The sequence below is a fragment of the Argiope bruennichi genome, chromosome 11 (assembly GCF_947563725.1).
Source record: "Argiope bruennichi chromosome 11, qqArgBrue1.1, whole genome shotgun sequence".
Lineage (NCBI taxonomy): Eukaryota > Metazoa > Arthropoda > Arachnida > Araneae > Araneidae > Argiope > Argiope bruennichi.
The window spans coordinates 9384593-9402000 of NC_079161.1; the positions used below are offsets into that span (position 1 = coordinate 9384593).

Genomic DNA, 17408 nt, shown 5'->3' on the forward strand with positions numbered 1-17408 from the left:
TTTCGGTCACCCCTATTCTATTTTTAGTTCAATTGAATGGATTGACCCTGTAGCTTCCTGTTTTGTGACCTTCAATACACATGCACTTTCTCAACCGATTTCAGAGAATGCTTTTTAAAATAATTCAGTTAATTCTTCGAGTGTGGTCTCTAAGACCGCACCTCCCTGTTAGTGTCCTAGTGATAAACAAGGCTTAGCAGATGGCGCTAAAACTTGGGCCCCGAAATGTCATTCTATTTACTGATCCTATTATGAAGCAGAGCTCCAGATACTTTTAAATGAAGCAGAAAGTGATTTTAGTGATAAGGATAATTGTACAGAACAGTTTTTCGATGAAAGTTTGCATTGAACTGATTCTGATATGTACAAACATAATTCATTTTTCTAGTGATAATGCATTTTGAAAAATTTATAAAATATATACCAAGATATATACATACAAAATTTATAAGTTGAGTTTTATATTAATTCTTAACCTGTATGTTTAAAATGCCCTAGAAAACCGTGCTATGCGAATTTTACCCATTGTCAATTTTTTATTTTTCATATAATTTTTGAATCTTACGTTATATTGTTTTCTATATGCCTTTGTATACAGGAAAAATAAATATGATTTAAAAAGTAATATGTTTTTTCAAGAATATTATTTATTGTAACATGTAATTTGAGAAGAAAATGTATGTTCCAACACATTTACTTTTTCAATGATAATATATTTTTAAAAAAATTCTAAAACATATCTATATATCAAGAAATATATCTGCAAAATATATTGGCAGTTTTTCATACTAATACATTCATTAGAAATTTAATTTGAGTGTGCGGTCTCATAGACCGCACCTCCCCAGTTAAGGGTTAACAGCTTAATTACCTTTGATAGCACTGTTTACAAGATGGATTTGTTCAATATTATTTGTATTTGGGCAATAATATTCTATATTGCACAATATGAGGCGATATTTCAAATATTGAACGACATTATATTATATTTGTGAGCTACTAAGGTCAGCACAGTTTTGAAATTTTGAATATATTATTGAAATACTCTAAAATCATCCGCCTATAAAGATCTGTTATTCGGTTAATGGCATTTGTTCGAGATGGTCATTGAGTGCCAAAGATAATACAAGACAAAGTTCAAATGTACATATAAGTTTTAGTTAAAATATTCAACTTTTTTTGTTTAAAATTCAAGTACATCAAGGCTATTTTACTCATTGTGACTAATAGGTACAGGTAAAATGAATGATTTTTTTTCTTTTGTATCTTATCCAACCAAACAGCAACACAGACGTTAAAACATTTTTCTAACATTAAGTACACTCAAATCTCGCTTTATAAGCATATCGCATAACGAGCAAAACAAAAAGTAAAAAAAGTGACTCTCTAAACGAGCGATGTTTTGCTGAACAAATGGCGAGGAGATACCTTGACGTCACATGTTGGATTCTGTTGTATCCATCTGTATTGGAGAGTTTGATTGAAGAGAGCCCTTACATCTATATGGGGAGCTTCAGCCGAGTAGCGTCGTCGAATTGGACACCAAGGGGTTGAATAAGTGCCTTTGGAACCTTGATCGGAAAGATTGTATGTTTGGCTACCATTACGGGCTAAAGGCGAATAGCAATAAAATCGATGAGCTAGTAGAGGAACATATCAAGAATTATCAAGAGCTTATGAATGCACTGTCTTGAATGGCGAGCGAGAGGCACCATCCGAGTGCAAAGGGTTAAAATTCCTTAACTTGAAGAAGTGTTGGATTATCTGCGTTTCAATCAAATGAAATGAGAAACGTATGATATTTATTACATCTATTAATTATGTTAGAATTATATTTGGATCAATGTATCATCAGTCATCAGCAATTCTAGATAAAACGCAAGAAAAAAGCATTTAAAAGCTAATATACATTTTTTTTCTTCATATAAGTAATGATCAATTTATACCTTAATTTCTCTAGATTTGAGAAAATAAGCAATATTCAAACATAAAAATTTCATTTTGGGATTTTTTTTTTTTTTTTTTTTTTTTGCAATTTCATAAAATATTTTAAGTATTGATTTGCTTAAAATATGAATTATGTTTTCAAAATTCAGAAACTTATTATACAGTTATAATATTTAAAATGGTATATTTTTTTCCCGTAAATCACAGAACTTCCAAAAAAGAAAGAAATATTTTATTTTCTATTTTCGGCTACTAATTTAAAATTAGTTTTGAAGTTTTAAGAATTTTTTAAGAATTGCTAAGGGTTACAGTAGAAAGAAAACAAAAAACTCTTATAATCTTTTTTTCCAGTTTTCCTCGCTCAAACTTAATTTTTATTGCAAATGACAAAACAATCGAACAAGAAAGAAAAATTTTAATGTTCTATATTTTCGAATAAATTTTAAAAATTGTTTTAGAATTCTAAGAACTTTTCTTTTACCTTTAGCTATAATTCTCAGGAGTTTTTTCACAAACTATTTTTATTGCAATTGACTAAACATCCGAACATGGAAGAAGCCTTTTAATGATTTTTATTTTCGAATAACTTTTAAAAAATTATCTTATAATTCTAAGAGCGTTTCTTTTTCCTTAGCATAACACAATTGAGTTTTTCCCAGGCTTTCTCTTTGCTGCAGATTACCGAACATGAAAAAACAATTTCAATGATTTAAATTTTCGAATAACAGCAGTTTTTTCCTCCAGGATCTATTTTTAATGCAGACGGCAGAACATGTTTTATTTTCAACCGAAGTGCGAAAGAATAGGAAGATTTATTGATTGACAAGTCGATGAACGTCGCATTTTCTTACCCTGTCGATGAAATTCGACGAAGCCGAATAGTAGGAGCTTGTGTCGGATGTCGAGGCGAGCGATGTTTTGTCTCCTCTCACCGTTGTTCTCTGCCGCCGGTATTTCGGGGACTCAACTTTCGATGCTCGGAGTCCTTTGAGCTTCTGAAGGAGACAGTCCATCCTGCGGAAAAGAGATACACATCTGTTAAGAAATGTCAAAAATCAAAAAAGAAGTGATAAAAAATGTATTAGGTGCATGTAGTTTAATCAGCGACATCTATTGGTAAATATGTGAAGTATCTATATAAACAACAATGGTTTGGGGTTTTATCAATTTACTATTACTTTGTTGTCATTTTGAAAGTATTCCATTTAGTATTATTGAGTTATTCGGTGTATAAAGACCTCAATCACTGAACTCCAAAATGCTTTTTCGACATTCGTCGCTTTTTTTTTGTTTCATTTGAATAAATCTGTTGCCAAAACCCATAAGACACTTTTAGAAACTTATGGTGGTGCTACTCCGTCATATCCCAATTGTCGGTTTTGGTTTCTATGGTTTAAAAGTGGTGATTTCGATGTAAATAACAAAGAATGGCCTGGAGGATCAAAAAAATTCGAAGACATCAATTGCAAGACTGATTGGACGAAAATGGGGAAAAGTTGTAGAAAATGAATGGAAAATATTTTATTGATATATATTGTACGAATTTTTCTCAATAAATGCCTTTTTAAAGTGAAAAAATGATCAAAATACAAGCAAGCACATAATATTATCCGGTACATCATACAGTTTTTTTTTTCGAATTAGACAATGGCGAAGTGAAATTTAAGCAACGAAAAAGTAAACAAAAATAAAAGAAAAATCTAAAAAACGCACTTGAGGGGAGGAATATTGAAGAATACATTTTTCAATTTAGGACGAACCCTTTTTTCAAGTCAAGGGAAGTTCATAATTTTAAATGCGAATATCTCTGGTGATTATGTAGATAGCACCATAAAACTTTCACCTGTGTTTTTATTAAGATATAGCTACATACAGTTTTCTTATGCGACTTTTTGGCCAATCTCCTTTACGTTCCGACATTTTTTTGTAACTTCCTTATTCCGCCGCTGAAGGCGCAGTAATCTGTCTCACTAAATTCAGCTAATTTCTGTAGATATAAGTTACTTTCCTGACTATATAAGAATCGTTGCTTTCAGTTTGAAGGGCTTAAAAAACTTTACCAGACTATACAACTAACTGGTTGTTTTGCAGACTATGCAACTGTTTGTATAGTCTGCAAACATTCAGTAGATCTACATATTAGCTTATAGACAAAATCATACGATTCTGATTAAATAACATGAATATAGTTGCAAATGAAGTGATTAACTCAGACAGAAAACCTTGAGGAAAGCATGCTTCAAATCTTAAAATAAAAAGGACGAGAAACAACATGCATTTGAAAATGAATGCTAGTTATTTCCTTACAAATATGTAGAATGTTAATAATGGTACTGTATGGAACAGACTATTTAACCTACAGTTGCCAAATTTAGAAACATATACACACTGAAGGTTAAAAACACTCATCTAGTAAATATTTTCTTTGAAATTTAAATCAGCAGCTAAGCGAGAGCTTTATCTTTAATTGTTTTGAAATTAAAAAAAAAAATTCTTTAATGATACTAATTAAACTAGGGTACACATTAAAAAAATGGCAATTAAAATTTTTTTTCATAATTTTTAAAAATATATTTTATTATTGCCTTGAAGTTCAGAGCATTTTCAATGTTTCATCAAATAATTAACCGTTTGAATTTTTCCCATTTTTCAAAATTTCCTCAGAGTTCACCTCGCAATGGAGGATGAGAAGCTTCCGGTATGGTGGTTGGTTTTCATCATCCTGGTGGGTACAGAACAAGGTGGGAAGGTGGGTGCTTGACTCCTCCCATCGATGACAGAACGTACTTCCCAAGGGAAGGGTTGTACCGTGGCCGGTGATGGTCCTTAGGACTCAATCATAGTTCCCGCAAGTGTTTCTGTTGCGACGGTCCGGTCATTTAGATTTTTCCGTCTACCTTAGAGCGGGTCGGAGTAGCTAGTTTAAGGTTCCATTCTTGAAGGCCAAGGAACAGAATCCCATTTAATATCTGTGTAGCTTACATAAGAAAGTTACATTACCTCGAATGTCAGAAGCTAGATTATCTTGTAAGTTGTGATTTTAATAATAATACGATGTCATTAGATATGACATAGTATAGGATGGTTCACAAACACAGTAAACATTTATAAATTAAAATAACACGGCGTACATGCCTGTCACAATTTAATATTTAATAATATTTTTTGGAAGAACTATGAATATTAAATTACAAGGAGAATTTATTGAAAGTAAACATAACCAATATTCGCGGCTTGCGTAGGCGAAAATTATTAATAATCAAGGATTATTAATAATATTATTAATCAGGGAAAACGTTTTCCATTAAAGTGTAGTGGCATATAGCAAGAAAGTACGAAATATTTAGCTAAATGTCTATTGGCTGAGCAGCTCCAAAAACCAGACTGAAGTAAGGTAAATTCCTTGCATTTTATTAATTTCATTTTATTTTCATAACATAGTAGAAAATCTTTATATACTTGTTTTATTTGCTGTTCAAACATTTTTTTAGCCTTTTATTTTTTAAAAAAATATTCTTTTTATTACAGGCATTAATATGAACAAAAAAAAATTGTTAGCTGTAATCGTAACCAGGGTGAATAGCAGCGCTGTAACAGAAATACGGATACATTTTGATGTGAAATATAAGAGAATAGATTTTAAAACTGTTAAAATCAGAAATAAAATTATACACTAACGAAATTATCAATGAAAAGTTGAATTTGAATTTTAACCCCTTTCTCATTTTTAATTTTAATCTAATTAAGTGAAAGTATTCAGTAATTAAAATTGAGTCATTTGATTTGTGAAAATAAATTAATATTAAAGTTCAAAAGTTTTTTTTATATGAATTATTTTATTTGTTTATTATGAATCACTCTATATGTATATATGAAGCAGCAGACAAACTGGCCAAAACAGCGGCTAGTGCTAATCAAGATCGGAATGTAATGAAGCTTCGAAGATGTCATCTGAAGAACATCCTCCAGACTGAGATGATGACAAGATGGCAAAAGGAATGGGAAGAAGGCGAAACAGGCCGGTCCGCATTCAACAAAATACCGAAAGTTTCTCTCTACGCGGCTAAATGGAACAGAGCGGATGTCCTTTTCTTCACTGGACACGGCCCCTTCCCGACATGCCTACACAGATCCCATCTGGCCACTCTTCTTGCTGTAGCTGTGGGGAGAAAGGAACCCCAATTCACTATGCCACCGAATGCCTGCTGACTCTCTCATGGTACATGAGAAAGCCAGAAACAAGCATCGAGGAAGAATGGTATAGGAGAGTTGCATCGAATACCCTTTCAAGCGGAAAGATTCCTTCATAGTAAATCATATTCATAAATACAAGACCTCTTCAAGACTACACAATAGTTGAGACCAAAATGCCACTTGTCAAAATCATTCGAAATTATAACTTCAAAAGTGCAGTTCTCACGAAGGAAATCAAACCACAGGACTCAGACGGACGCTACAGATTTCTGACTCTACAGTGTTTGTTTATATGCTTATACATGTCATACGCATGTTCACAATGTAATTAATCCATTTTTTCCTTTTCAATTAGTAATCTCATTTCCCTGTAGGTTCAACCCATAGTCACCATTTGTTTAAGTATTCTTGTCCCCTCCATTGAGTTATTATTTCACCAAAAATTGAATGGAGTCGTGTAGGATTTGACACCAATGGGATTATCTCTGGATGGTTTGCTTTCTTTTTGTTTGAACATTTTTTTTTTCCTTCCATCTTATGCTCATCCAACTGTTAGATAACTTAGTGTTATAGGCACTGGGGCATAGGATGGCGTTATGTTATGTATATATATTTATAAAATCGGTATATTATATATTTGTAAAAAGCATAAATTATTATAAATATATGTATATATTTATAAAAACATTGCACATTTCTCAGATGAAAAAAAAATGTTATTTTTTTTTATAATTAATCCAATAAGGTTTTTTGGCCATCAGAAATTGAGAAAATCGTCATGGACATTCATATATCTTACATAACATTGTTTTGTTTTATTTTAATTACTGATATTGACTGTTGTTTCTGAAAGGCTCTTACATTTTCAAAAGATACCAAAGATCGATATACTTAGCATGTTTTATTAAAAAAAAAAAAAGGCATAGCATCATAAATTAAAAGCTAAATCTTTTAATGAAGTAACTTTTACCTTTACTCCTCTTTTAATCAAAACAAAAAACTTATTGCAATTAAACATATCAAAATATAGAGGAATGATTGTGAATTGTGCATTTAATCTGCTGATTGAAATTCTTTAATGTTTAATGAGAAGCATTACGGAAATTATTATTTATGGGTATATTTTACACACCTGTACAGCTGTATCTTCCTGTAAAACGCAAGATCACATCACTTTCAACAAAAGAAATTTTTTTCTTAGAGACGATGCGCCTAAATTTTATCAAGGAAATTGAATTTAAACTTTTATTATAAACAAAATGTTACTTGTAATACTTTCTTTTGTGTTCATAGCAATTTTAACTCTCACCACTTGAAAATGTAATTCGATTCATAATTATTCACCAAATAAAAAGTCTTATTTATTGCTCTGAACAATAAATATTCATAATTGTTTAAATCAAATTTTTCGAGACCTGATTCCACCGAAGAACCGTCGTGTAAGCGGGTCTGGAACATGTTAAATACGTCGGGGCCAAACGACCTCCCCCTGGTGTGGTGTGGAGAGGGGTGCCAGCTCAGGTGTCGTCCTCGTCATCTGACCGCGGTTCAAAGTTACGAGACCCGTCCCAAAATAGCACTAGTATTGCTTTAAAAATGGGATGTTAATATAACTAAACTAAACTTTAAATCGAATTTCTTTGAAAAATTAATCTATATCCTCTTGCCGCATTGAAAAGAGGCAGTCGACTCTCCATGGCCGAATGGTCATAGCACTGGTCTCTTAATCAAGAGATCGTAAATTTGAATCCCGCTCGAGACAATGCGATTCACAGTTTGCGTAAATATTTAATTCCTTGATTTTTTGTTTCCCTTTATTTCATGTTCCAGAAGATTCTGGACATTCCTTTAGTTTACCAGACAAGTGTCCTGAACTTTTCTTACTGTCTCCAGAAGAGTATTCTGGAACTTTCCCTGCTAGTATAAAAGCAGAAGATCTGTCAGTCACTGTATTCTCAGTTGAGTTAATAAATTGGTTTAGCTCTACTTCTTGTGTGTGTCATTGAATTCCACACTAAAGAACCTACGTGACACTCTTACCACTCTGTAGATGTTTTTAACAATCAAAATCGAAAAATAAAATGTCAAAATGATGCACGATATTGAAGGGCGAGTGGGAGGCGCCATCCGTGTGGAAAGGGTTAATTCCATTTTCATATAGTTATAACCTTTCAAAACATTAAAAATCACTCATATCATATAAGTTAAGCCTATAAACAAATGTCGATGAAATATACCAAGTTCATGAAACTGATAAAGTGTGAACTAAAAGAGATAACCGATAAAGAGTTCTTGCGTTAGTTTGTTTATTCCGACTTCCAAGCTAGCTATCAAACAACAGTAGATAGAAAATATTTCCCTCCCATTCTTTGCACTTATCTGTAGTTGAAACCGAAGAAATGTTTGCTTAAACCTTGCGTCGAGGTAACTTGAGATAATCGGAAAACTGAATATCATTTTAACCGAAATATCAGCATATTTCAGATAACACAGTTTGTGATCTTCTTAAATTTACCGCTGAAGTGCTTACGTTAACAATGATACGTTTTATTATGCACAGAAAAAAAGTGGGAGTGTTCTGTAATCGACTTCTTACTGATCCCAACTCTAGACACAATAAAGTTTTTTTTCTATTTTTTGGAGTACTTTTATGAGAATGTAAAGCCCAGTCAATTCCAAATTATTTGTAGATATTAATACTGAAACGTTGTTCAAAAGATTTCAATTACAAATAAAAAACAAAAGCCTTATAATATAAAACAATAAATAACCGATTTTTTGTAAAAAAATGAGCTAACATTTTGCAAATATAGAGATTTAGTGTCTATCTGTCAGCATTGTTCAAAACAGATTACTTGATATAGAACTTCCAAATTTGGTAAAAAATATATTTTGGAGAGTGGGAATATGCTTCTCGGAGTGATTTTCTGTAATTAAAAATGAAGCCAAATTTTCTTATTTTCCCACGATTACTTCAAAAAAATATCACACAAAAAAAATTGTACCATTACATTTTTTACTGATAACTATTGTATTTTCACACGCTTTCTTCCTTAATTAATTATAATATATTTTTAAAAATATTTTCATGCTTAAAAAGCTACAAACTTCTCTTTTTTTATTGTTACAATTAAATTCAAGCTATTTCTTTCAAAACCAAATCAAAACTAAATTTTTTCATTAAGTATTTAGCGTGTATCTCTTACATTATAATGAGTCAATTAATGATTTTTGTAGAAAAGGATTATCATATTCTTTGGCAATGTACTCTTGGTTTCTAATTTTATTTATTCAATTTTTTAAGTAATTTCGAAATATAGCCCACTAAGGAATTCAGTATGTTAGGTAAAAAAGAGGAATACTGAATTTAGTAGTATTTTAATTTTTGATAAGCATGTTTCAATCCAGCTAACTTGTCTCATAATTCGTCATTCTCAAAGCATCAGCAAAGTGAAAGAAACGAGCAGTTAGAGGATAGATAACTCGGTCAACTATGAGTTCCATGCCATTTGGCATGTGATTCCATTAAGATACTTTATGCGCTTTAAGAACAGTATAGGTCTAAGGGAACTAAAATATTAGTACTGTAATTCTAATTTGAATTTCGAAAATATTTTTGTAGAAACTATAAATATGAAGCTATACGTGAACGAATGAATTGAAATGAACATTTCTGTCCAGTCCTGTACATTCAACCAGTTTGAATGCCGCGTTGAGGGCTTCCAAATTTTTGAAAAATCATTCCTGGTCATGAAGGATGGCACATATGTACGTTTTTGCTAGTAATAAAGGTTTTTCTTTATGTAGAATATTTGAATTTTCATATTTTTTTTTCTTGGTGATGATGTAAATATTCCGATAAAAACCCTTACTACAGATTTGACTCCATTTTTAAATAGAACAAGATAATGGGTAACATTTAATTTGTTAGCGAAATTTTAATTCGCTTCCCAAGGCTATTTTTAGAATATTCTGTGCTAAGTTTTACGAGTTAGCCGTGAACTGTTATGCATAAAAAAAGAGCGTCGAATGAGAGGAACTTTTTTTAGAACTTCAAAATGGAGAATCTCTGGTTTGGAATGTCAGCTAAAGTATTTGAAAGTATTAGAGGCTTTAAATTCTTTCAGTAAAGTATTAGAGGCTTTAGTATTTTGAAGAGACTCCCGAATTTAAAAAAGAACTCGATCAAATCGACTTTGGGGTAGTTGAGCAGTTTCACTTTCAAAAGCGTTGACAATAAAGTGTGCACGAGAGAATATAAAGAGTTTGCTTTTAAGAATATTGACAAATTTGAAACAAATACGCGGACTTTAGCAGAGTATAGTAATATACAGAAAATGTAATTTGAATTACGAATCTTTTGCCAAAGTCGAATAAAATAAATCGAACATTAAGATATTTGCTAATGCTGCTCAGTCTTGGATTTTTAAATCATCTGCGCTTTTGTGCATGCGTCAAGAAGCGTTTATTTTGTCGAAAAAAAAAGGGGGTGAGGAAAGATGGAAGCAGATGTTTACATTTTGCAATAGAATGAACTCGGATTATACACGGTATTAAAAGGCCGAATAACCACTCTTCCTTCTGCTAACCACCCCTTAAAGGAAGTGCAATTGTCGAAAAGTGCTTGTCTCGGGATTCTAAAACGATCGGTATATAATATTTCACTTATTGCTGCGCATTTAATTCTGTTTGGCTGCGCTCTAGTAGATTTTACGACACATTTTGAAATTTTACGAACGCAGTTTTATTTCTTATGGACCTTGCATATCTTTGATTTATAGTCAGATACCGAAGACTGTGCCTATAACTACTATTTAATACACTAACTTTCTTGTCAGTTCAGAGAGAAGAGTCGTCCGATTTCGACAAGTTTTACTCCCACCAGAACCCTGTGTGCGGGAGAATTGGTTGCTTAGATTATGGCCTCTTATTTGATCCAAAAAATTTATTTCCATGATAATAGAAAACATAATTTTTAATATTAAAGTTCGAGTAGTCATTCTCAAACCAATGAGAGATTTCCTCTTATAATTTACAAAATACGGCTTATTTTCTGTTTAGTCTTGTAATATTTTAAAAAGGAAAATTTTTCGTTGTATTTCTGGTCTTTTTATCTTGTGAACCGTAGAGTTTCAGGTTCGTAACCAGATTACACCGAAGAACCGTCATGTAAGGGGGTCTGTTGCACGTTAGATCCGTCAGACCAAACGTCCTCCCGCTGGTGTGGTGCGGTGTGGAGAGAGGGTGCCAGCTCAGGTGTTGTCCTCGTCATCTGACCGCTGTTCAAAATGACGAGGACCGTCCCAAAATAGCCCTAGTGTTGCTTTACAACGGGACGTTAATATAACTAAGCTAAACTACGTATCTGAATCGATAAAACCATAATTGAATACAGCTCTGAAATTTCTATGCGATAAGCCATTATAAATCATCCAATTTCATTTATCTAAAATTTTTCAGTAATTATGCTCTAATTACACTGGTACATATATATATATATATACTTGTAATATGGGCTTAAATATCATGTACTGAAATTCTACCTATTTAGCTTGCCGTATTTTCTATTTGTTATTGAGCAGAATTTATGTATTGGCTGATGAATTTTTCTTAATTTTAACACAGATCTAAAGATAAAAGCAGATGAGATATTTCACCTACCTCCTTGGTTGTTTTTATCAATATCATTCTCGCATGCATGTAGAGTACTTCAGAATTTGTAGTATAAACTTTGGGGAGGCAGTCGCTGTTATAGTATGTTATAGTAAGCATCTTCTATAGAAGAATATTTGTCACAAGTGATACAAGAGGTAAAATTATAAAAATTAATTAATAAAGGATAAATTCTGTTTACTTATGGCACCTTTGACGAGTCCTCCCTTCCAGCATGTTTTACAATAAATAGTTCAAAATAGTGCCCACAAATGCTAACATAATATCTATAAAATAAGCAGTATACAGTTTCAAAGATAATGTGTAATTGTGGTAAAACAATATAAAACAATCATGAATATTTTTTAGCGTCCGAAGTTCAAAAATTTACAAGAAGCATTCTAGCGACGCTTTCAAGCTCTTAGTGGATCCCGTTTCGAGTAATAATAGTAAAAAATAGCGGGTGTGGTTTCCCCCAAACTTTCTCTATACTCTCAGTTGAGTTAGTTATATTAACGTCCCGTTTGAAGCAACACTAGAGCTATTTTGGGACGGACTTCGTCATTTTGAACCGCAATCAGATGACGGGGACGACACCCGAGCTTGCACCCCCCTCTCCACACCAGTGGGAGGACGTTTGGCCTGGATGGATTTAACGTGCAACAGACCCTCTTACACGACGGTTCTTCGGTGGAATCGGGTCCCGAACCTGAAACCCTACGGTTCACGAGCCGAGACCTTACCACCAGGCCACCGCGGCCCATACTCTGATTTGAAGTTATCCTGAAGAATACCTTGCATGGCATTGTCTGCATGGAATTATTAAGAAATATTAATTTTTGGTTTAAATTTAACATTTTTAATGTGTTTATCGTATGATTCTTTTCGATTTATCCTTGCCATGCGATTAATGGCATCCGAAAATTTAATTTGTATTTTAGACACATTATTCCCAGCTGATTGAAACAAAAATTTGACATTGAACAACAACTAGAGGCACAAAATCTCATGCAAAACTCGATATATTTAAACAACTGCACTTTTGAGCTCTCGAGTTTACATATTTCTGAAAGTAAAGACCGATCGATTGTTAACCCTCTCTTTGGATTTTGCTTAAAATTGGATGACTGTACTATAGATGTTAAATCTGTGTGCCTAATTTTATTCATCTAGATCTCTTCGTTTAGTTGTTTTCATGTTAACTTCTATTTGAACAGTCGGACAGACAGATATCCTCTGAACGGAGTTTACTGAAAATTTGATAGAAATCTACTCATTTGGTGTAAAGAGATTATAGTCTTATCTGTCTAGCTCAAATAATTTTTCAGTTATCTTTGTCACGCACAGATGGAGAGAATAGTGCCGAAAATGTGTTTTTCACATTATGTCTGCCGATCGCTTGTAACTCAGGGTGGTCTAAAAGGTGGAGGTTTGTCAAAGTCTGGAGTTCGAAATTTTTTTTTTGACTATTATAATACTTTCTCTATACTTCGTGTACGGGAAAATGATAATTAAAAAAAATTGAAACAATCAATAACGACAGAGACGCAAAAAATTTCATTATGCTTTCATCTACTTTCACTGGTGTTGAAAGCGCCATCCCATTTGAATGGGCTTTATATATTTGCGAAAGATTAGTTGTATAGTCGCAATATAATTCATTAAAAATGGGCCATCTGTAGCACGTAATTCCTGCTTTTAAGATATTATGTTCTATTATAGATATAACTTATTTCTGCTTACCTTACCAATACACACATTTTATCTCAAGGCTTTAGAAACACCTGTATATATACCTAAGCATCGATATCGTTCTTAGAAAATTAGAATAGTCCTTTTCGAAGTTTCATATCGATTCGATATTTATCAGAATCCCGGCATCCCGATCCCTAACAGACAACTGACGTATTGACACATCTTTACGTCGATGCTGTGCTATTTCTCGATTCATCGATTAATTTTGGGTGTGGCAAACCGTGAACGGATTGTCCCCCAGAGGATACGTGATTGAAAGGATCGTTATCAACATTACAAGGAAGTCCCGTGTCCTCTCTTAAAGAGGATAACTTTGCCTGTCGGGGTGTTTCTATTTAAATCTCTGGATAGTTAAAAAATATAGTTCCCGATCAGTTAAAAGCTAATTTGTTTTTTGGCTAATTTTTTTAATATGTTATAAAGGGGGTAATTGCATCGACAAATAAAAATGTTTTTCCTTAAAATGAAAGCGATTTTACTAGCATTTTAAGAATTAAGAAAAAGCATGTCAACAAAAAACGTGGGTGTCAAAACAAAATCGTAAAAGCGTGAAGCCATGATGGTACTGCTCATAGAAAACTGAAATTTTAATTATTTTTAACTGTTTTTATAAATGCTCTTTAAAATTTAATGAATATTTACTATTTTTTTAAATAAAATATATTTTCTCTTGGCGTTGTGGTGTAATTTCTTATACATTTAGAAATTTTTACATTTAGAATATTACTTACGTATTCATATTCGTAATTGGTTATTGAAAACGTTGGGATATCATCAGAATAACAACTTTACACATTTGGGAACTCTAGTACAACAAGTAGCATGTGAAAAATAATTTCAACGTTCGCAGATTAAACCAGTGGGAGTGTCTCCGTCAAACTCTTTCGTATTTTCTCTAATAACAATGAATTTGAGTTTTCGATGAATTTTTTTCTAATAGATTAATACAAAAATTTTCCACAAAACTACAAAATACAAAATTTGATATATTTACGTAATAGCGTTTTTGATTTATCTCTTTTACATGCTTTTGAAGATACAGAACGATTGGCGTTCAGTCCCTTGATGTATTTGGCTTAAAATTTAACAACCAATGCACTACAGATATAAAAACTATTTGAGAATTTAATCTGCTTGACTTTCATTTTTCAGTTATTGTGTTAACTTACATTCGAACAGCTGGACAGACTTCCTCTGAACGGATTTTGCTCAAAAATTGATAGAAATCTACAAATTTGGTGTAAAAATCTTATGCCAAATTTCATTCGCCTAACTCAAAACGTTTTTGTGTTACTTTGTCACAGAGAAATAGACAAATAGACATAATACCAAAATATGTTTTTCAAACTTCGTGAGGTCTGAAGCGTGAGGATTCGTCAGAATATCGCGTACCAATTTTTTGATATTACATTATTTTATCTATACTTTGTATTCGAAAAAATGAATAAGAACAATGGTGAAATCAATACTTTATTTTTGACACTTGAATCCAATAGATTTATTTTCTATAAAAAGAGAAAATAATCGTCACCACAGATAAGTATTTCCAAACATGGCAGTAGCTTCATAGGCCATCTATGGCAGTTTTCCTGACTGAAACAATATTTGTTGAGTTCTGATAACCTAGTTGGCAAATATTTCCTAAATTTAAGCATTCTATGTTTACTTAATTTTGAGCAACAAATGTTTTTTAATCGGAACATGATTCATATATGAACAGTATAGAAACTATTACCAGTTGGATGATGAAAATAATGTATAGACGGTTCAAAGCGTAAATACCAATGTCATCATGTTGTAAAAAATGTAGAAATATGAAATACATAAAAAAATTGGGAAATTTTCTGATGAATTGCTAAGGGATAAGAAATATCGATTTGATAATAAATATTATTGAATCGAAATCGCTTCTGTAATTATTTCGCTGTATTAAAGAACCTATATAAATCAAAGCAATTTTTTTGCATCATTTTCTTGACATTTTCCTCCGATATTAACATCTAGATATCCTACATTATTACTTCGTTAAAGAAATCTTTCAGGGAAATAATTCAGTTATCGATATATTTCATTTTTATATCAAATAATATTTTCGATTTAATATTTAATTTAATATTATAGTGCGAGTGTTGGGATTTTCCAAGGAACTGCCCGGTTTTAAATACACTGTTTTTAATTTCCACAAACATAGCTAAACTACAAAATTTACATACACACATAGAAAATTTGGTTAAAGAAAACAGTTTGGTGGAGGGATTCCTCGGTTTCCAGTCGAAAGCATTCGGCTTTAACGCAAGGGTTGCGCATAGGGAAAAAGTCGACCTCAGGATGCAGGTCTGCTGTTCAATGACTTTTCTTCTGTAAAACGCCACAAGGGAGCGCTCTCTGCTCACGGGGTAAAAGAGGTGCTATAACATGCTTTTAGGAAGGAAAAGTTCGCATCACATAGCTATTAATAATTAGAATTCTTAATTTGATTTAGCTAAAAAGTCTGATTTGAAAAAAATATTTCATTGAAAATGGAAATGCGACAATTCTCTTTTTTTTTCTGTAGCTTTATTATGAAAGAGAAATGCACTCCTTATTTTATTTGAAAAGAGCCATAGAAGTATCGCCAAGAAAATATTTAGCCATTTCAATCAAAATGTGAAAAATTGGGGATTAATCAGATTAAAAATAGAAATGAAATCAAAATATACATTATGGACTCTTCTTCAGCTTAAAACACATTTTCTTACTTACATACGAATAAATTTTAAGAGCATATTGACAAAATAAGCGTAACTAAAATTCTATTGATTACTGATAATATAGATTTCATATTCGTCATCACTAATAAAAGGGTCAAATGCCGAGGAATTTTGTTAAAACAACATTTGTCAGAAATTCAAGTGCATCTTTATTTTAGGTATTTAATTTTATGCTACAAGATATATATCATATTGAAAAAAAAATTTCAGCACCTAAGGTGTGAATAGTTTAAAATAAATTGAAGTTTTTAAAATAAAATTGCTGTATATAAAGTGTACGCTATTTATTTACTATAATTGTTTACTCTATGAACATTTTAATTTAAAAATTAATTGAAGTAATTGAATTTATAATTATAAATTTAATCTTAAGAACTGTCGCTTTGATAAAAACTATTTATCGTCAATTTATTTTGCATTATTTATTAAAACTGTTAAATAATAAAAAGACTTTCGTTATCTCTTTTAGGTTCCAAAACTGTCATTTTCTCTATTTTTAAACAGTTTTTCTGAATACAAATCTATGGGTAAACCGAATTCTTATTGGGGATCCATCAGATTCGAATTATCTTCCACTGTAAATCTATGAATAAACATGCATAATGTCATGTAATGAAATATACAATTAATTTTTAATTTATGGAACGTTTAACTCATTGCTACACGCCCTGAACTGAAAAGGCAATCTTGATGAGATGTCCTATATAAATGCTCGCATAATGTAAATATCGCAACAATACATCATATTTTTCAATGTACTTAAGATAAAGAGTTTTTTCCCTCTTTTCTATGAGTCAAGCCACTTTTGCAGATGAGTGTTTTCCTCTGACATCTGACAGGGCGGGGCTCCCATTCGCCATTTCATTACGTGCTCCATTTCCTGGTTTTAACGATAACAATTATACTCTGGTATAAATCCATCATTTAATAACTGTCTTCGCTCCTTTTTTCCTTCTATAGCCAAACCTAGTATTGATCGTAAACACATAAAAATGTACCAGCAATTTCTAAATTTCGTTTTGGTAAGTGAGAACCAATAAATAAATTTCGAATAATATTTTAGAGATTTATGAAATTCAAACATAATATAAAGTAAACATCACGTAAAAT

General features: G+C 31.9%; 2 protein-coding genes across 3 annotated transcripts in view; one reads left to right on the forward strand and one right to left on the reverse strand.

The window, feature by feature from the left end:
- The window catches only part of LOC129957523 (uncharacterized), a 139431-nt gene that overhangs the window by 68643 nt on the left and 53380 nt on the right, over window positions 1–17408 (forward strand). The window lies entirely within an intron of this gene.
- Window positions 1–17408, reverse strand: part of LOC129957524 (Golgi-associated plant pathogenesis-related protein 1-like) — a 39220-nt gene that overhangs the window by 12139 nt on the left and 9673 nt on the right. Inside the window, exon 2 of the mRNA XM_056069866.1 lies at window positions 2799–2961. Coding sequence (XP_055925841.1) covers window positions 2799–2961 — 163 coding nt within the window. The remainder of the gene's footprint in view (window positions 1–2798; window positions 2962–17408) is intronic.